The 20930-nt window shown below is 45.5% G+C and overlaps 2 protein-coding genes across 2 annotated transcripts in view; one reads left to right on the forward strand and one right to left on the reverse strand.

The window, feature by feature from the left end:
- The window catches only part of LOC147084992 (Fc receptor-like protein 3), a 405119-nt gene that overhangs the window by 244844 nt on the left and 139345 nt on the right, over positions 1-20930 (forward strand). The gene's annotated exons all lie outside the window — the stretch shown is intronic.
- The window catches only part of LOC147084998 (Fc receptor-like protein 2), a 27896-nt gene continuing 6966 nt past the window's right edge, over positions 1-20930 (reverse strand). The window contains 8 exon segments of the mRNA XM_085979313.1: positions 1-562; positions 12143-12445; positions 14136-14358; positions 14361-14425; positions 15316-15592; positions 16916-17165; positions 17988-18219; positions 20104-20358. Coding sequence (XP_085835439.1) covers positions 435-562; positions 12143-12445; positions 14136-14358; positions 14361-14425; positions 15316-15592; positions 16916-17165; positions 17988-18219; positions 20104-20358 — 1733 coding nt within the window. The 3' untranslated portion in view covers positions 1-434.

Below are 20930 nucleotides of genomic sequence, written 5' to 3' on the forward strand. Positions count from 1 at the left end.
TTCCCTTATCTGCTAAGAAACTGTCTATCTCCGATTTAAATTTATTTAATGTTGCAGCTACCACAGCTCTCTGGGGTAGCAAATTCCATAGATTTACTACCCTCTGAGTGAAGAAGTGTCTCCTCATCTTAGTTTTGAAAGGACAGCCCCTTTTTCTAAGATTATGCCCCCTAGTTCTTGTCTCACCCATCATTGGAAACATCCTCACCGCATCCACCCGATCAAGCACCCTCACAATCTTATATGATTCGATAAGATCATCTCTCATTCTTCTGAACTCCAATGAGTAGAGGCCCAACCTACTCAACCTTTCCTCATATGTCAACCCCCTCATCTCCGCAATCAACCGAGTGAACCTTCTCTGAACCGCCTCAAGAGCAATTATATCTTTTCATAAATATGGAAACCAAAACTGCACGTGACTATAGAGCCAATCACCTGCTTGTAAAACATGACTCGCCTTGTTTCTTGGTGGGAAGATTGACCCAAACCAGTGCAATCAGGGCACCGATAAGAAAAAGTGTAAGAACGGAGGCTCTGATCGTGGTTCTGTGATTCAGCACTGGAATCAATAAACATATCTCATGAATAACATAACACCGTTTCAAGTAAAACAGATCCAATCTATCGCCAAGTGAATCATTAACACTACATTTTAGATCGGCAGTGAATTGACTCCCTCCAGCTCCACTGCAGCCCCTCCATCATAAAACACTTGTCCATGGATTTCTCATCTCGAGATTCGATTATTACAACGCCTTCCTGTCCGGACAACAAAACACACCATCTACAATCTCCAGCTGATCCAAATGTCCCTGTTCGGCACTAAATTCTACTCGCCCATGTTTTTACCATCTGGATCCTTAGCCGCCATTGTATCAAATTTGAATTCCATGTCCTCGTATTCACCTTCTTTCTGAAATATCTCCTCTAAATTTAACTATATCGTTGCATCCTTCAGCTCTTTCATTGTGGCCTGTTAGGATCACCAGTTCCAATCGCTCCTTCTTCAGTGAAATACATTTTAGCCACTTTGGACCTAATCTCCCAAACTGCTTCCCGAATTCCCCTCACAGGAAATAATACAGCAAGTTCAAGTTCAAAATTAAAGCTCAGGTAAGCTGTAAAGTGATTCGTGAAAGCTCTTAATTCAGAATTGTCCTTGTGTCGTAAATCTTCTATTCATTCACAGGATGTGGGCGTCGCTGGCAAGACCAGGATTTGTTGCCAATCCCCAATTGCCCTTGAAAAAGTTAGTTCTCACCTTCTGAATATCAGTTCTAACTAACGTTTCTGGACACGACGGTTTAAATCTGCCAGGGACAGAAGCTCAAAAGGGCATTGGGCGCATGTTATATGCTCAAAGGTGTAACTTGAACTTTGCAGGATGGTGTGAAATGCTCCATGTCGAATTAGCCGCTAGTCATACACCAGGAAGGAACTGACCGCTGGGGTTTACAATGGGAGGCCACTGCAAGTTGATGAGAGGTTTTGATAGAGTAGATAGAACAAAACTACTCCCTATGGCGAGTGGGTCAATAACCAGATGTCATAGACTCAAAATATTTAGCAAAAGATTTAGTGGGGAGATGAGGAGATTTTTTTTTCCACTTAGATTTGTCGGAATCTGGAATGCTCCACCTGAAAACATGGTGGAAGCTGATTCAATAAATAATTTAAAAAGGGAGTTTGGCAGATTCTTGCGGATGAGGAACTTACAGGGTTGCGGACAAAAGGCGGCAATGTAGGAATAAGCACGACTGCTCTTTGTAAGAGCCAGCACTGTAACGACGGGCCGAATGGCCTCCTTCTGTGCTGTAAGTCTCTATGATTCTATGAATTCGATATGACCCATGTTACACCTTCTCCCAAAGTTAAAATTAGCTCTCAGGGCGATGCAGACTGGGAGCTCCACTGATGCCAATCAAGCAAGGTTATGGGGCTCGAAACGATCTATTCTATTTGAGATGAAGTACATTAGCAACGACTGTCGAGAAATTATAGTCTAAAATCTACAGCACAGAAATGGCTGCTTGTGCTATTAAGATTTGAAGCATTAACCTATCTGCATATATCCCCTCTATTTGACATTGATACAAAGAGGTGTTTTTAGGTAAATCTACACATAACTGTATTGGTTTTTAGAATCAATACTTGATGCGTTATGACATTACTTGTACTTTTTTATCATGCACCTGATTAATGTAAATGGCACAGGGCCTCCCTTCAGACAGATGGATGTCATAGAAGATGTTACACTATTCAAGCTTACGGCACAAGCAGTAATTCCCGGGCTGCTCGGCCTTTGCGTAACATGTTGCGTTCTGCTACAGAGGTACTTATAATGACTCACCAACCACTGCACCCGCGATGAATTCGCTCTGCAGAGGAGGTACTGTCATATTAACAACTGCATAGAAATGATTTGCTCCCTCGCCCAGTCAGAACCTCCTGAAACACTGATCCATGGATTTGTCAGCTCTAGCCTCATTGAATACAATTATTTCCTTTCTAGGCTCCAAGCTCCACCGTCCACAACATCCAACTAATACAAACGTTCCAGTCCCACACGGACAGCTGCTCGCCATTTGGCCTATCGAGCTCCCTGTTCTTCAACGCATCAAATTTAACCCCTGCTCCTCATATTCACCATAGTTCTGACAAATCTCGTCCACATTTTTCTCTGTCATTACACCCTTCAGTCAATTGTTTCTGTCTGATTGCTATTACCCGCTTCCTTCGTCACACCATTAGTGAAAGTGCTTTGGCTGAACTCTCCTAAACCGCTTCATTCTCCTCATCCCATTTCCATCTCTACGACAACCTGCTGCAAAAGCCTTCACAGGAATGTTATTGTCAGCCAGGGTATTTCTCACCCCTTCCAATCTCTCAATTGCTCACTTTCTCTCCAAGGCTCTGTCGTGTATTGATTGCGAGTTTGACACCAGTCAATACGGTAAGGCAACGTGCGAGTTTAAGACCAGTTAATACGGTAATGTAATGTGCATTGCATTATGGGAATTAACCGGGAAAACGGCAGTCGGCCATTTTAGGCAATAAAGTGTACATCGCAGTTATAAGCCTGTATGCCTGACTCTGATTTAATTCGACGTATCTACATGCTTGATTGAACGCATTAAAGCATAGATACAACATTGGTGATGTGGATAATGAACTGAATCATTTTAGATAGGTAGTTGCCCAAGTTTTAGTTAGCTAGGATGGAGAAGACTGGCATTCAAAATTCTGCTTACTTTGCCGAGCCAGCCACGTTGGGTCCAAGATGGACGAGGTGGTTAACGTCTTTTGAGCTTTATGCCAATGGCAAAGGACTCATTATCGACTATACCTCTACAGCTGCCACAAAGCAGAGGAGAAGAGCTCTACTTCTGCTCCTAGCAGGACCAGATGTCCAGGATATCTTTTTGACTATACCAGACACAGGAGGGCCAGCAAACTACATGGCGGCGGTTAGTGCTTTGAACAATTACTTCGTGCCCCATGTCAACGCAGCATTTGCCAGACAGACTTTTCATATGTTGTCCCAGAAGACAGGTGAAACTGCAACAATTTGCTACTCGCTTGCGGCAGGCTGCGAAAGACTGTGCTTTTGGGGGGATGTGGATAATCAAATAAGAGATGCTATCCTGAGTAGGTGGATGTCAGCCTATGTGAGGAGGAAATTGCTAGAGGAAGGGCAAGGTCTAATGCTCGCCCGCACGTTACAATTGGCCTCACAATGGGAAAACATTGAGGAGCAGATGTCAGCCATGTCATGTACAGAGAAGGCGGAGACAGATACTGTTCGTCCTGTTACACAGAAAAGAGGGTATTATGCGAAAAGCTCGACAGAGAAACCAAAGGGAAATGGCGATAGGAATGAAAGGAAATGTTACAGATGGGGACACACAGACCACAAGGGCAGACATCCGAAATGCCCAGCATGCAGATAAACGTGAGCTAAGTGCAAGGGAAAGGATCATTTCTTCAAAGTATGCCGCACAAAGGGTACAAAGAAACACAGTGTGAACAATGTAGAGGAACAAAATGACTTTGCATTTGCTGTTACTGGAAATAACGTGACAGAGACAGCTTTTGTGTGGGGGGAGTGAACCTGAGAATGTTAATTGATTCGGGTGTAACTAATAACGTGATAGATGAGAATATATGGGAAGGATTAAAGTCAGAACACATTAAGTGTCAGTCACATGTCCCGAAGACAGAGAGAACGTTATTCTCTTATGATTCTAGCCGACCACTGTCAGTTAAAGGTGTATTCACATGTGGGATTACAATAGGTAAGAGTACTGAGCAGGCGTTTTGGTTAAAGGCCATGGAGTGCCGTTGCTAGGAAGGGAGACAGCCATGAAACTGGGAGTTTTAAAAATAGGCGCAGAAGTCCCAGCTGTGGTAGATGTAAGACAGCTACTAGAACAGCGGTATCCAAAGGTGTTCCAAGGAGCAGAAAGGCTGAACACAAAACAGATCAGTTTGTATATCAACACACAAGTGAAGCCTGTGGCCCAGCCACTCAGGCGTATACCATTCAACTTAAGGGGGGCAGTAGAGGCCAAAATAAGACAATTGAGGGACATGAACATTATCAAACTTCTAACTGGTCCCACCCCATGGGTAAATCCTGCAGTTATTGTACCAAAAGCGAATAAGGATGTAAGGATGCCTGAGACGAGCAAACCAGGTGTGGTAAACCACTGTTTGTATTCCACTGTGTATATGCCTGTACATGCCTTGGCTGACTCCTCGCACGAATCCAGGTATAAAGGTGACTGCTCCACAGACCCTTTGTATTCTGGACCGGTCGACCACTCGAGGCACACCTTCATTCTCTTGTTAATAAAAGCCTGTTAATTATTCGCTTAATCTCAGTCTTTTGAGTTAGTGATAGCGCATCAATTTTATTAACAAGATTTTTATAATGGAGAAGATCCTCACACCAGCATGCCTGGACTTAGATCATTGGGAGGCGGACTCATCCAAAAAGTTTACTCACTGGCTTAGGTGTTTTGAAAAATTCCTGACCGCCTCCGCTGCAATCAAATCGGACGAGGACAAACTGGATGTCCTGACCTCCAAAGTGAACCACCGAGTGTACTCGGTCATCCAAGACGTGACCTCGTACGCAGATGCTATCAAGCTCCTCAAGGACCAGTACACGTGCCCAGTGAACGAAGTGTACGCCAGGCACCTTCTGGGGAGTCGTAAACAACAACCTGGGGAATCGACAGAGGAATACCTTCAGGCACTGTCTGTGCTTGGCCGGGCCTGTGGTTGTAAGGATGTAAAGGCCGCCGTGTACACAGAGGAACTTATCCGGGATGCTTTTGTAGCGGGCCACAGGTCCAGTTACACCCGACAGCGACTGTTGGAGCAGAGTGACCTCGACCTCAACAAGGCCGCTGAACTCGCCCTATCATTGGACGCAGCCTACCGGGGCATGGATGCCAACTCCTCTGCACCGTGGATGCCGCGGGGAACGACAGCCTGGGACACGGTAGGACCGTCTCATAGCGCCGTGCCACCCCAGCCACATCCCAGCAACAGTCCAACGACCGCAGCAGTGTCCCAAGGCCAGACAGCAGTGCCCCAAGGCCAGAAATGCTACTTCTGTGGCCAGGCCAAACACCCCAGAGCGCGTTGCCTGGCGAAAAATGCGACCTGCTCGGGCTGCGGGAAGAAGGGACACTACGCCAGCGTCTGCAGGGCCAAAGCCACCCCGAACCCCAGCAGCACTGCATGTGGGCCATGCGGGCCGCCATCTTGGGCCTCCCCAGCCATGTGCGAACCACCAGAACAGCAGCCATTTTGTACCCCTCCAGCCACATGGGGATCATGGATGCCGCCATCTTGGACGACAGCCGGGACGCAGCAGGCCCCCAACACCACCTCATCTGATACCCGCAGCGACACACTGACCTCTACGCTGGCCTCCGTTACACTGGACCAAGTGAGACAGCACCAGCTGGCCAGTTCCACAATGGACATTAAGGTAAATGGTCATGAAACAATCTGCCTTTTTGACTCTAGGAGCACGGAGAGCTTCATCCACCCCGACACGGTGCGGCGTTGCTCTCTCCCAGTCCTGCCTGTGCACCAACGGATTTCTATGGCCTCCGAGTCCCAGTCGGCGGACATTGGTGGCTACTGCGTGGTATCACTCGTAGTAGACGGGACTGTGTACGATAATTTTAAACTTCTGGTCCTGCCCGACCTCTGCGCTGCCGTTCTACTGGGGTTAGATTTTCAGTGCCACCTTAAAAGTGTTACGATGGCGTACGGTGGACCCCTCCCCCCACTCACAGTCCGCAGCCAGCAGCTTCCAAATTGCCTGCCGTACACCAGGTGCAACCTCTCCACACTCAGAGTCACCCCCCCCCCACTGTTTGCTAACCTCACCCCCGACTGTAAGCCCATCGCCACAAAGAGCAGGCGATACAGTGCCGGGGACAGGGTTTTCATTAAAACCGAAGTGGAGCGGCTCCTGAAGGAAGGGATTATTGAGGGCAGCACCAGCCCCTGGCGAGCCCAGGTTGTGGTCATTAAGACCGGCGAGAAGCAGCGCCTGGTCATCGGCTACCGCCAGACAATAAATCGCTACACCCTGCTGGACGCTTACCCACTCCCCCGCATAGCTGATATGGTCAACCAGATCGTGCAGTACCGCATCTTCTCGACCATTGACCTGAAATCAGCGTACCACCAGCTCCCTATCCGCCCTGAGGACCACCAGTATACTGCCTTTGAGGCAAACGGCCGCCTCTATCACTTCCTTAGGGTTCCCTTTGGCGTCACCAACGGGGTCTCTGGCTTCCAAAGGGAGATGGACCGGATGGTCGATCGAAATGCATTGTAGGCCACTTTCCCATATCTGGACAATGTGACCATCTGCGGCCATGACTTGCAGGACCATGACGCAAACCTCAAAAAATTCCTCTGCACCGCCAAACTCCTCAACATGACGTATAACAAGGAGAAGTGCATATTCCGCACAACCCGCCTCACCATCCTTGGCTGTGTTGTGGAACACGGAGTCATCGGCCCCGACCCCGACCGGATGTGTCCCCTTATGTAACTCCCACTGCCCCACTGCCTCAAGGCCCTGAAGAGGTGCCTAGGGTTTTTCTCTTATTACGCCCAGTGGGTCCCCTACTATGCGGACAAGGCCCGTCTGCTGATCAAGTCCATCTCTTTTCCCGTGATGGCAGAGGCCCGCTTAGCCTTCCACCGTATCAAGGAAGACATTGCCAAAGCCACCATGCACGCAGTGGACGAATCCATCCCCTTCCAGGTGGAAAGCAATGCGTCCGCCTTTGCCCTGGCCGCTACCCTCAATCAGGCGGGGAGACCCGTGGCCTTCTTTTCATGGACCCTCCAGGGCCCGGAGACCAGACACTCTGCTGTTGAGAAGGAGGCCCAGGCTATTGTGGAGGCTGTGCGTCATTGGAGGCACTACCTGGCCGGAAAACAATTTACCCTGCTCACTGACCAGCGTTCAGTTGCTTTCATGTTTAACAACAAGCAGAGGGGCAAAATCAAAAACGACAAGATCTTGAGGTGGAGAATCGAACTTTCCACCTACAATTACGAGATCTTGTACCGGCCCGTGAAGCTCAATGAACCCCCTGATGCTCTATCGCGTGGCACCTGCACCAGCGCGCAGATGGATTGACTGCTGGCCCTCCACAATGACCTCTGCCACCCGGGGGTCACCAGGTTCTTCTGCTTCATCAAGGCCCGCAACCTGCCTTACTCCATTGAGGAGGTCAGGACTATGACCAGGAACTGCCAAGTCTGCGCTGAGTGCAAACTGCACTTTTATAGACCAGACAGGGCTCACCTGATAAAAGCCACTCGCACCTTCGAGCGCCTGAGCTTTGATTTTAAAGGGCCTCTCCCCTCCTCCGACCGCAATGTGTACTTCCTCAATATTATTGATGAGTACTCCCGTTTCCCATTCGCCATCCCCTGCCCGGACATGACTAGTGCCACGGTCATTAAATGTCTGTATGACCTCTTCGCCCTGTTCGGTTTCCCCAGCTATATCCATAGCGACCGGGGCTCATCGTTTATGAGCGATGAACTCCGTCAGTACCTGCTAGCTAGGGGTATTGCCACAAGCAGGACCACCAGTTACAACCCCTGGGGGAACGGACAGGTGGAAAGAGAGAATGCAACAGTTTGGAAGGCCGCCCTGCTAGCCTTAAAGTCTAGGGGCCTTCCGACCTCCCGCTGGCAGGATGTGTTCCCCGATGCGCTCCACTCTATTCGGTCACTGCTCTGCACTGCCACTAACGCCACCCCTCATGAGAAAATGTTTGTCTTCCCAAGGAAGTCCACATCGGGGACATCGCTACCGCCATGGCTGACGTCCCCAGGGTCGGTCCTACTGAGAAGACACGTGAGGACCCGTAAAATGGACCCCCTGGTCGAGAGGGTCGACCTCCTCCACGCCAACCCCCAGTATGCAGACATTGCGTACCCGGACGGGCGGGAGGACACAGTCTCCATAAGAGACCTCGCACCCTCGGGGGCCGCAGTAACCCACTACCCACTACCACCCCCCCCACGATCTGATATCCAGCCCCAGCAGACGGCAGGCCTGGGCCCCGCGACCCGCTCGACATCTACGAGGACTACACACCAGTGCCCCAGCCTACGCGGGACTCGACGCCGGAAGCTTCACTACCCCTGCCACCGCCACGTCGATCACAGCGGCAGACAAGACCTCTGGAAAGACTCCAATAAACTAACTTTTAATACACTTCACCCCGCCGGACTCAATTTTAAACAAGGGGTGAATGTGGTAAACCACTGTTTGTATTCCACTGTGTACATGCCTGTACATGCCTCGGCTGACTCCTCCCACGAATCCAGGTATAAAGGTGACTGCTCCACAGCCCCTTTGTATTCTGGACCGGTCGACCACTCGAGGCACACCTCCATTCTCTTGTTAATAAAAGCCTGTTAATTACTCGCTTAATCTCAGTCTTTTGAGTTATTGATAGCGCATCACCAGGCAATAGTGAGGGAATGATATCCAATCCCAACTGTTGATGAGATACTCCAAGGTATGAACGGCTCGACGGTGTTTAGTAAGCTCGACCTGAAATGGGGTTATCACCAACTAGAACTAACACCTGAGCCACGAGAAATCATAACGTTTGCAGTAAATAACGGAGTATAAAGGTACAAGAGGCTGATATTCGGAGTATCTTCAGCTATTGATCCATATCAGTACGAGATAGCTAATGCCTTAGCTGGAATAGAGGGTGTTGAAAACATCTCAGATGATATTATCGTGCATGCACACGTCCAGGAAACGCACGACAGACGCCTGCACGCTGTCATGACCAGACTAATGGAAAGTGGATTGACACTAAACTCAGAGAAGTGCCAATTCAACATGGACCGATTGATTTTCATGGGAATCCTGTTGTCTGAAAAGGGCATCAGACCAACAGCAGAGAGAGTGCAAGTGGCGGCAGAAGCTCATGAACCAGAGAATGCTACAGAGATGAGGATTTTCTTGGGACTCGTTGGGTACAGTAGCAGATTTATCCCGCAGTTTGCAATGCTATCAGAGCCACTGCGACGCCTGACGAGAAAAGACACACCATTTAAATTTGGATCACAACAGAGACAGTCATTCAGTGCACTCAATGAAGAGTTGGCGAGAGCCAGCAGTTTAGCATATTTTGATAACAGCGCACCAACCAAGGTGATAGCAGATGCCAGTCCTGTAGGTTTAGGTGCAGTACTAATTCAGGACCAAGGGACAGGAGGTGCCAATATGCTATGTAAGTCGTAGTTTAACAGACTGTGAGAGGAAATACTCTCAAACAGAGAGAGAGGCCTTAGCACATGTATGGGCTTGTAAGAGGCTGCATCCATATGTGTATGGCCAAAAATTTAACTTGATAACTGATCATAAGCCATTACAAGTGATATACGGCCCACACTCTAAACCCTGTGCCCGTATAGAGAGATGTGTACTTAGAGTACAGCCGTACGATTTTAAGGTGATACACATTCCAGTCATGCAAAACATTGCTGACCCAATGTCATGATTGCTCGGGGAGACAGCAAAACAGGAGAGAGATTCTCATGGCTCAGATGAATATGTGAGATTTGTAGCTGTGTGTGCAACGCCAAAAGCACTCACTACTAGAGAGGTGGAGGAAGCCTCTGCTACCAACCCAGAGCTGATTGAGGTACGGAAGGCAATCACAAACGGATATTTTAAGAACTGTAAAGCTTATGCAGCAATTGCAAATGAGCTGTGCGTAGTGGGGTACCTAGTTCTTTGGGGAACATGCATCTTGCTACCAACAGTGTTACATGCACGAGCCCTGGTGTTAGCACATGAAGGAGGTTTGGGAATAGTTGGAACAAGGCAACATCTCAGAATCAAGGTTTGGTGGCCTGGCATGGACAAGGCAGCTGAAAAGCACTTTAAGCATGCCTCGGCTGTCAGATAGTAGCCAGACCCGTCCCACATGAACCGTTGAGACCAAGACAATTACCAGAGGGCCCCTGGCAGGATGTAGCTATAGACTTATTGGGACACTTGCCATCCAACCACTCCATTGTTGTGGTAGTTGATTAGTATACTCGCTACTATGAATATGACATAATGACCTCCACAACAACAGAGCAGGTTATTGATAGTTTAGAGTCAATCTTCAGCCGTCATGGTTTTCCAATCACCTGCAAATCTGATAATGGTCCCCAATTCCGATCTGAATTATTCAAAGAATACTGTGAAAACAACGGGATCAAACACCTGAAAACGACAGCAAAATGGGCTCAGGCTAACGGAGAAGTCGAGCGCCAGAATGCATCGCTGATGAAGAGAATCAGAATTGCTCAGTCAGAAGGACTAGATTGGAAATGTGAACTTAGAAAATATGTGACTGTGTACAGGAGCATTGACCATGCGACGACAGGAAAGAGGCCAGCAGAGCTGCTCTTTAAACAGAAAATGAGAGGAAAGCTGCCAGACATCACAGAGTCACGCGCAGACATAGAAGTATGTGACTGGGATGCACAACAATAAGGCAAGTCCAAACTGTATGCAGATGACCAGCGGAGAACACAATACTCAGAGGAGGAAGTTGGCGACACGGTGCTGGTATGGCAGGACAAAGTGGATAGGTTCACCATTCCTTTTAATGCCACACCCCACAACGTTTTGAGTAAAACAGGGAGTCAAGTAGTAGTAGAATCTCCATACGGCGCACGCTACTCGAGAAACACTAAGTTTGTGAGGAAACACAGAACCAATGGACCAAAAGAGACACTCCATGAGCAGGAAGAAACACAAGGGACAGAGGACAGTATAGTAGACCCTGACACACATACCACTGTGACACAGGCAATACCCACTGACACCAACATGTCAGACATACCCGATACAGCCAGACCTCAAAGGGTTAAAAGAAAACCCCAAAGACTGTCTGATTATGTCACAACATAAACTGTGCGAGAACTGCATGGGTGATGTTAAATGTTTAAACCTGGGAATTATTTAGTTGTGTGGTAAGACACAAGTTTGTAAAAAGTTTATAAACCAAATAAGTTATGCAGTGTTATTGTAAGCAACTGTTTGAAAACTGCAAGTTTGTTTCCAAGGAAAAGGGGGATGTTGTGTACTGATTGCGAGTTTGACACCAATCAATGCGGTAATGTAATGTGCGAGCTTAACACCAGTTATTATGGTATTGTAATGTGCATTGCATTATGGGAATTACCCGGGAAAACGGCAGTCGGCCATTTTAGGCAATGAAGTGAACATCGCAGTTATAAGCCTGCCTGCCTGACTCTGATTTAATTCGACCTATCTACATGCTTGATTGAACGCAATAAAGCATAGATGCAACAGGCTCCTGTAATTTCACCGTCCATTTCTAGTTCTAAAGCGCACTTGGGAAATGCTGCGTGTTTATTTCAGAACTATTTTCCCTTATTATGTTCAACTTCTTAATCGTAAGCTCAACTAAAAAATGTTCACCTGCGGTGTGATGCCTCGTTTATGAAGTATAAATCATGCAAATTCAATATACTCTTTGCTTTGCCGAAAGAAAAGCTACTGATATAATCAGTTCAAGCATAATGAATCAGTTACCTGGTGCCGTGAAAGCGATATAATTGCTGGTTGTATGAAATATCCCTTCATAGCTCCCTCCGTTGGTCGCTACACAGTGATATCGACCTCCATGGCCTTTCTGGAATGAATTAATAATAAGTTCACTCCCGTCCCTACTTAAGTGATAAGATCCGCTGTTGTTTCCTAACTGTTGGTTGTTCAGGTACCAGCGGAAAAGTGGTGTAGTGCCTCTCTTCACCAGGCACTGGAGAACGAGACGGTCCCCTGTTGAAATCTCAGTTTTGTTGGTATTGGAAGTGAGAGAAGCACCAGCTACAGGAACTAAAGGAAAGCAAGTAAGTTTAAAGATGTAGAGAACTAATTCTGCAAGTTACAGTTCAAAATTGAAACCTATTTTGAGTACTAACTTAGATTAAATCAGATAAATAAATCAGACTGATGCAAGATTTGCTGATCAGCTGCAAACACATTTGCGAAAATATTTAGTTCAGCATTGTTCTTGTGCTGTACCATCAGTGATATCGAATATTATTCCTAACTAAATTTTCTGCACAAAAGTACAAATAGTAGGTTTTCATTCAAAATTGAAATTTTTCAACAGGACTGTATATAAAACGGGGAATACAGCAAGTGGACGATGATGATAATCGCGCTACCAAACAAGATGTTTTTGTTTCTGGTAGGTTCGTTACTGCACTGAAACACTCATGTGCAGAGTTCCTTTGTCACCGGCCTCAATGTGGTGGTGAAAATAAGCCAACAGGAATACTTGCGCTGAGTTTCATGTGGAGGAACTCGGGGGGTGTCCATCAGGCAATGGAAGGAAATATATGATGTGGATTATAATGGGCGAACACTTCGATATGACCCATGTTTCAACTTCGCCTAAAGATAAACTGGCCCACTTCAGAGCAAAGCCTATTTCGGGCCTGAAGCCTGAGGGCTCCACTGCTGCCAATCTTCCAATAATATAGGGATAAAACCTATATTCTCCGATTGAGCTTGAAATATATTTGCAACACGAACAGGTCAGAGTCTAGTTTATCTATGGCGTGTGTCTCACCTCCTGACTCCACAAAGCCTTTCCACCATCTACAAGGCACAAGTCAGGAGTGTGATGGAATACTCTCCACTTTTCTGGATGAGTGCAGCTCCAACAACACTCAACAAGCTTAGCACCATCCAGGACAATGCAGCCCCCTTGAGTGGCACCTCATCCACCTCTTAAACACTCATTTCCCCAACCACTGGAGTACGGTGGCTGCAGTGTGCACCATCTACAAGATGCACTGCAGCAAATCGCGAAGCCTTCTTCGGCAGCACCTCCCAAACCCGCAACCTCTTCCATCTGTAAGGACAAGGGCCGCAGGAGCATGGAAACACTATCCCCTCCAAGTTCCCCTCCAAGTCACACAACACCATGATTTAGAAGTATATCGCCAATCCTTCATCGTCGCCGGGTCAAAATCCTGGAACTCCCTCCCTCACAGCACTGTGGGAGCAACTTCACCACATGGAGTGCAGTGGTTCAAGAAGGTGGCTCACCACTACCTTCTCAAGGGCAATTAGGGATGGGCAATAAAAGCAAGTGTTGCCTGCGACGCCCACATCCCATAAACAAACACAAAACATTAGCAGCAATGGTCGAGAGCTGATGGTCTAAAATTTATTGCCCCAAAATTACTGCCTATGGTATTAATCTTTGAGCCGTCATTAACCTCTCCATATAACTTCTCTCAATTTGTCAATTAAACAGACTGATCGGCCGTATTAAATCTACAAATAAATGTGGCAGTTTGGAGACCAATACTTGATGCAATCAGATGACATTCTTGTTCTTATTTGGCAGTCACCTGTTTAATGTAAATGGCGCAGTGCCTCACTTCACACAGAGGAATGACAAAGAAGATGTTACATCATCCAAGCTGACGGCACCAGCAGTGATCCCTGAGCTGAACTAACATTGAGTCACTTATTTCGTTCTGCCACACAGGTATTTATAATAACTCACCTATCACTGAAACCGTAACAAAATCGATGTGTAGAGGAAGTTCTGTCACTTCATTTGAAACCCGACAACTATAATCCCCTTGGGTGCTTTGGTTGACTTCACCGATTTGGTAAGTAATTGTGGTTAGGTCGTACTCCTCTCGGAGGAGTTCTTTATTCAGGTCTTTGTAGAAAACGTAGGTAATCGGGGTAGCACCGTTGAAGACTGTGCAGGTTAACGACGCTTTGTGTCTCCTTCTATTAACTCTTTACCAGGGCTGATTGCCAGTACCAGTTTGGACACTGGGATTCCTGCAAATATAACCATTTGTTAATTAAATTGCTTTTGTAGTATTTGTAGTGTTACTTTCAAAGTGAAACAGGGCTCCCATCATAATAAATAGGCTCGTCATTTAGGTTACCACGATAATATTGGGCGTCCGTCTCCCTCTCCTACTTTAGCAGTAGGTGGAATTAATAGTGCAAAGCCTGATCTTGGAACTACAGTGATTCCTACTGCAATCCACTTGTTGCCACGCTACTATCTCTGGCCTGGTCCTTATTCCTATTGACTCTGCTAGTGAATGGCAGGAACTCTGCACTATTCCACTACCATAAACACTACCCTACCTAAATGCAATTGTATCTAACTCCACTGCTCCACCTGGCCATTCATTCTTTGTTCCAGCAATCCTCGAATAAAGAACATTCTTCTAAGCTATCCTCGCGCTTATATTGATAATTATATTTCAATGATTCCTCCTTCCTGTCTTCACAATCAGAGAAAATATCTTTCCCTTATCACACTATCTCGGTCTTATCATGTAATAAACAGTAATGAAATAACTCTTAGCCATTGCTACTCCGGTAGTGTTCGTGCCAGTAGCTGAAGTCTATCCTGGTGAATACATTTTTTCATTCTGGTGAATCAGCGCTGCCCGTTTTCTGTGATTTTACTGTTCCCTTTAAAATGGAAAGCACGGCATTGGACACAGTATCTGTGGCCTCACGAATGTGTTGTACAAACATGCTATTATTTCTTTTCTCCTGTTGTCTATGCGACAATTATTCAGTTATTTATGTATTCAGTGCATGCTAAACATATAGGTAAGGCCCTTACTCGACTGATCAATCCTCGTGTTACAACCTGGTGGGAATTTTGTGGATGAAGGATGATAAATTCATCAGTAAATTCTACTCACGTCTGACTGAAACAGAAACCTGATTATTCAGTTTCTTCACCTCACTGTTCAAAGTACTTGCTTCACACTGGTAAATCCCCGAATCGTCCAGCAGTGATGTCTCCTTGATGTAATAGTAGTGGTCTGCCGCTGAATTGAGAGCTTGTCCATCTTTGAAAAATACATATCTCAAAGACGAACTGGAGCGAAATATTTCAGCCAAACCTGCGAGATTTAACTGTTGGCCCTCAAATAATTGAGCTTCAGACACAGCACTCAATGTAGGTTTGGAGAAGAGCTCCATAAAATAGAATAAAATAGATTTACCAGCTAAAGCATCTCTCAAAGACGTATGAATGTATTTGTTTCGATAACACACGTTAATGATCAGAGCAATGAAATGCTGACAGCGGCTCAAAGAAAGAGTTAAATATTCCTTGATTGCACTCTGCTTACAGGAAGATGCACTTTAGAACACTGACAAAGGTATCACCTGAGATCTGAACATCCTCTTCTGGCTAGATTTGGGGACAAGTTAACCCTTCCGTTAAAATGAATGGAGGAAACATCCTGCGGGTCCTGTGAGATTATCGCCCTTCACCGCACCCAATCACCCCACTCAGATTTTGAACTCTGCTCACCGCCCAGGCGATGCTTTATGCCCAAGTCTTAAATACTGAAATCTCCTTGGTCATTGTTGCAGCACCTGCAAATTTTAGGACTTTCATGTTAAACGCGCAGCTATGGACAATGCAATTCTTTGGAAATCTACTGACAACACAGGATCCGTAACTCTCACCTTGTTTTTCAGATTGCCTGCTCTTCTGAAAATGTAAAGTTAGAGATATAATTGGCAGGATCTAACGGAATGCAATCGGGAGGCCGTACATCAGAGGCTCAGCCTTCAATAGCCTCCGGCCTTTTGCCACCCCCACATCCCCCTCTACTGAAATTGGAGGGGTGGAAATTCAAGTTTGTCTGGGGTGCAAAATCGGTGGTAGCCATTGGTCACCCTTTATAAACACAGGCCAATTTCGATTCCATTGTCTGCCAATTATCTCTTGCACTATCAAAGTTAAATAGTACCACCAAGATTTCAAAAATCAAAGATTTCCGGGACTAGTAAGTGGTAAGACATTGTCTGATTAAACACCCTGCTGTTCCTGACCAGGTTCTGCTCGTTGCTGATTCCTCGTGGTATCGAATCTTGCACCACTTCTACAACACGCACGAGATTCCTGTCCAATGAAGATGATGCGACGCAAAAACGGGAGGGACATATAATGGGAGGGGAATTCAATATCGCCCGTTCCGCGCTTTTGCAAGAAGCTAATATTAGCCACTGGGAGTGGACACTGGACTTCAAACATTGCAGCTTTTACAAGTGTGGTTTTCAGCAAATGTATGGATTTTATAAAGAACAAGATGGCGCTATGATTTAAACTGATTACATCCAAAATTGATTTATTACGTGATAAAGCTGGGAGTAAATCTTTTTCCACAGTGGATCCCTCCCATATATTTATTTAACTATAATCCCCTGAAGAATTCTTTAAATGAAAGATGAACAGTAATTACAGCTGGTTGTAATTACCTTTTACCGCACTGGAAACCTCCTCACTCTCCTTTTATCACAGTGGTAGAAAGCATTTGCTTCACACAGGTAAGTCCCCGAGTCCTTCAACGAAGCTTCCCCCATGTGCTTAGAGTTGATGTATGAATTCAAATTCAGAGCTTTGCCATTTTTGTAAAATGTGTCTTGAAGCCTAATATTGAACCGCTTTGTTTCATTAAAACAGATGAATTTTAACTGGTCTACCTCAAATATTTCAACTGCAGGCTCAGTCCTCAGTTTAGGGTTGGAGAAGAGTCTGGTGAAAACAGAATATGGATTAGCAGGTAACAATTCATATCATAGAGTTAAACAAATAGCAGAGATTATTGGAAATAAGCACAAGGCAATACCGAGAACTGCCACGAGGGGCATCTGTACTAATTGATAACCAGCAGCTGCATTGTGGAACACTCCGGTAGGCAGCATTACTATATTGTTATGGAATTCCACTCGCTGCTTTGTTTGCGGAGAACTTAATCCGCTTAATATATTCTGCTGAAACTGGAACTCCACGCTGTTCAGGACTTATTCAAGTGTGAATCCTTCAATAGAAATGTGCTCTTTTAGCTATTCCCTGCTGTGTCTCAACATCTACTATGATCACTGTGAATTCCACAAATATTCACAGTTACATCACTCTGTCACCACCCAGCCACCACATTGGCTGGAAGGTATGATTCTGTGATCATTACAATGACAGGCTATTGCTTTACTGGTCTGTGGGACAGCTCTCCCAATTTGTGCACAAGTTCCCAAATGTTCGGGAGGAGGGCTTTGCAGGGCTGACTGTGTGTCTTATCCGTGTCCGAATATGTTGCCTAGTTCAATGCCAGGTGTTCCTCCAGGTTTTAATCTTAGTTTTTTCTAGTGCTTTTATAAAATTTAGTTGCTTGCTAGGCCATTTCAGAGGGGATTAAGAGTCAACCACATTGCTGTGGTTCTGCAGTCATATATAGGCCAAGGATTCTTAGAATACATGACACCCTTCAATAGCTCATTACCAGATCATATTAAGAAAATGTAAAAGAAATGCAGTGACCAACTTGTTATGGTGATGGTTACATCCGGGGAGACCCACTTCCTGTAACGTATTTTGAGGTCACACCGATATGATGCCGTATCTGACTCTTTTGCGTTTTCTATGGTGTACTGAGATTCTTCCGTTTCTGCTATCAACTTTTTATATCGATACCACAGGAAGGGAAAATCTTCTTTACTTTTACAGGAAGGCATCAAACATTTCAGGATAATACTGTCACCTGACAGTGCGGATGTTGGATTCACATCCAGAATTAAAATCATATCAGAAGCTGCAAAAAATGTGAAACATATGCACTAAATACAATTTGAAATATTTCAATGTACTCTTCTTAAATCCTAAAGAACATTGGCTTGAAAGTGCAGCTCAACATCCAGACCAATCGGTATCACCTCAGTATCTAAAAGTAATTATAAGATCTGAAAAGTCAAACCAACATTTGTTGCTGCAGAAAGTGACCCTTCCCTTTCTTATGTTGTGCTATCACTGCTCATATTGCCCTTCAAGGTTTCATCAACGACGTGCAATGTCGAGGATCGATTCAACAGCCAGGCAGATGCCCAGCCGTCTCAAAATAAAGGTCTGGCATTTGTAAATGTTGTGGATTCACGATATTAAAATCGTGGCCTCCTTCACCTGCTCAGGTGCTTCTGATATCAGTTAGAAATCCAAAGGAACGACTCCAAGATGTTGAAGTTGTTCGAGTGTCCTGGAGTATTGCTCGTCCGTCCAGCAAGACCAAACGAATTAGCAGCTCATTGTCCCATTACCATTTGTGGAAACTCATGGGAATTTCCTGCGTTTGCTCCTCCGCTGTAACTTCGCCAGGTGTGCGGAAGGGAACCCTGTTTATGAGTTTAAAGAGTTTTTGCACTGCACATCCAGTAAAGTGGTGGCAGTGGTGAAGGAGCCGCTCCTAGGTAATCACCTGTAAAAATGTGTCTACCATTGTTTATTAACTAGATAAAAACATTCGTTGCACCTTCTAATAATTTGTATTTGGTGAGACACAAGATAAGCCATTAAATGTACACTCCACTTCTTGCCGTGCCTCGGGTCAGCAGATGCGTTTCAACCAATCCCAATCCCAGGGGAAGGACGGGAGGATACACTTGAGCGACTTTTCACTTTTACCGCCAAGAGGCCAAAGGGCAGTAATGGAGCAACCCTTAATTTCAAACCACTCGATTTATTTAACACTGAAGTAAATAGAAATGTGTCTCCAACTGAATCTAAAACAGGCGATTGATAGGACATTGCCTGCTTATTTCCCCCAGCGATGAAAGGTAAAGTTATCCCCACTCCGGTATAAATTCGCAATACATAATGGCGGCAAATGAGCGATTACGAAACATCAGCCGGTTTTATGATTTTTATGTTTGATTTCTAACAGGGACAGAGAGAATAGTGCCCATTCTGTGGCTCCACCAATGTTGGATTTTACCCCCTGTGATGGGTCACCCTACAACCTAATCCACAGTGGATGAAGCAATGTTTAAACGGTGAAGTCATTTGCATATCAGATCAGCGACACAACGCAGCCGGAAGGCGGCGCAGTAATTCTCAGATGTCTTTACTATTAATATAAAGTAGGTGGCAGATCACAGATTTTGTAGTTTGAACTTTGGAAATAGAATTTAAGCTTTCAACAGATACACAGTCTTAAAATTACTCCAGGAGATATTAACGGTGGCTTTCACGTATCTGCTGTTTTCGAGAGCCGCTGTTGCATGCACAATAAGCGGTTTAAGATCTCTCTTGAAATAAATGACCAATGATTGATCTAAGAACATGTAAGAATTTGGGGTAGATTTAGACTTTGTGCGATATTTCAATTGAAGTTAATGTGATACAAAGGGAGGTGAAACTGGATGCCGATTCGCTATGATACGTTTGATAATACCGCACAAAATAAACCTCCCCCTCCTGGTGTGTTAATATCGCCAATTGTAGCTTGTATTTTCAAATCTGGCGAAAGCGAGAGGACACCCTGTTGGAGGAGAGATGAAATACACTTCTCCCCAGTGGCCCAAATTTATCCCAGTATTGCATATGCTTGATATCCTGTACTACATTTGACTGTGAGGCCCCTTTGTAAGCATCACATTCCTCGATTAAAACTGAGCAATGACCATAGGTGTCAAAGTTTACCTACCAATGGTGACAACATCCAGAGGTTTACTCTTCACAGATGAGGAAAGCGTGAAGGGCACTGAACACTGGTAGGATGCTCCACTGCGACTATCTGCACATATTTCAAGGCACTGATATTGAAAATCAATATAGGTCGCATCTTTATACCAATAAGCGTCTTTAATCCCGCCTCTGTATCGACACTGCAGGGAAAATGTCTCCCCTTCTTTCACGATCCCTTTGCTCGGATAGCTAAGGACTACTTCTGGGACATTGGCTGTAGAAAGACAATAAAATTATGTTCTGATTAGAATTGTTGAAATTAATCTGTGCAATATCCACTACAGAGAATTTCTAGTCGCTGTCCAAAATAGGCGCTACCTATCGGATGCCCATGGATCGATCTGTTGATTTGGTGACGATTTCAATTGGTGAAATCGACTTCACCACCCTGTAAACGGAGACTCTCTGCCTACTGAAACTTTTAGAATGACCAACCAATGCTCGGCAGAAGCGCCTGCCTATTCCTGGCGGTAGCCCACTGTTACCATGAAAATCGCGATTTTAGGATTTACATGGGACCACCGCATAGGAACATAGAAACATGGAAAAAATAGCAGCAGGAGTAGGCCATTCAGCCCTACCAGCCTGCTCCGCCATTCAACATGATCATGGAAGATCCTCTATCTCAGTACGATATTCCCGCTCTCTCCCCATACACCTTGATGTCTTTTGTGTCTAGAAACCTATCTATCTCCTTCTTAATATATTCAGTGACTTGGCATCCATGGCCTTTTTTGGTAGAGAATTGCACAGGTTCATTACCCTCTGAGTGAAGAAATGTCTCCA

This window comes from Somniosus microcephalus, unplaced genomic scaffold, assembly GCF_052327205.1.
Source record: "Somniosus microcephalus isolate GS21.2 unplaced genomic scaffold, FLI_Smic_1.0 unresolved_chr9, whole genome shotgun sequence".
NCBI classification, from domain to species: Eukaryota; Metazoa; Chordata; class Chondrichthyes; order Squaliformes; family Somniosidae; genus Somniosus; species Somniosus microcephalus.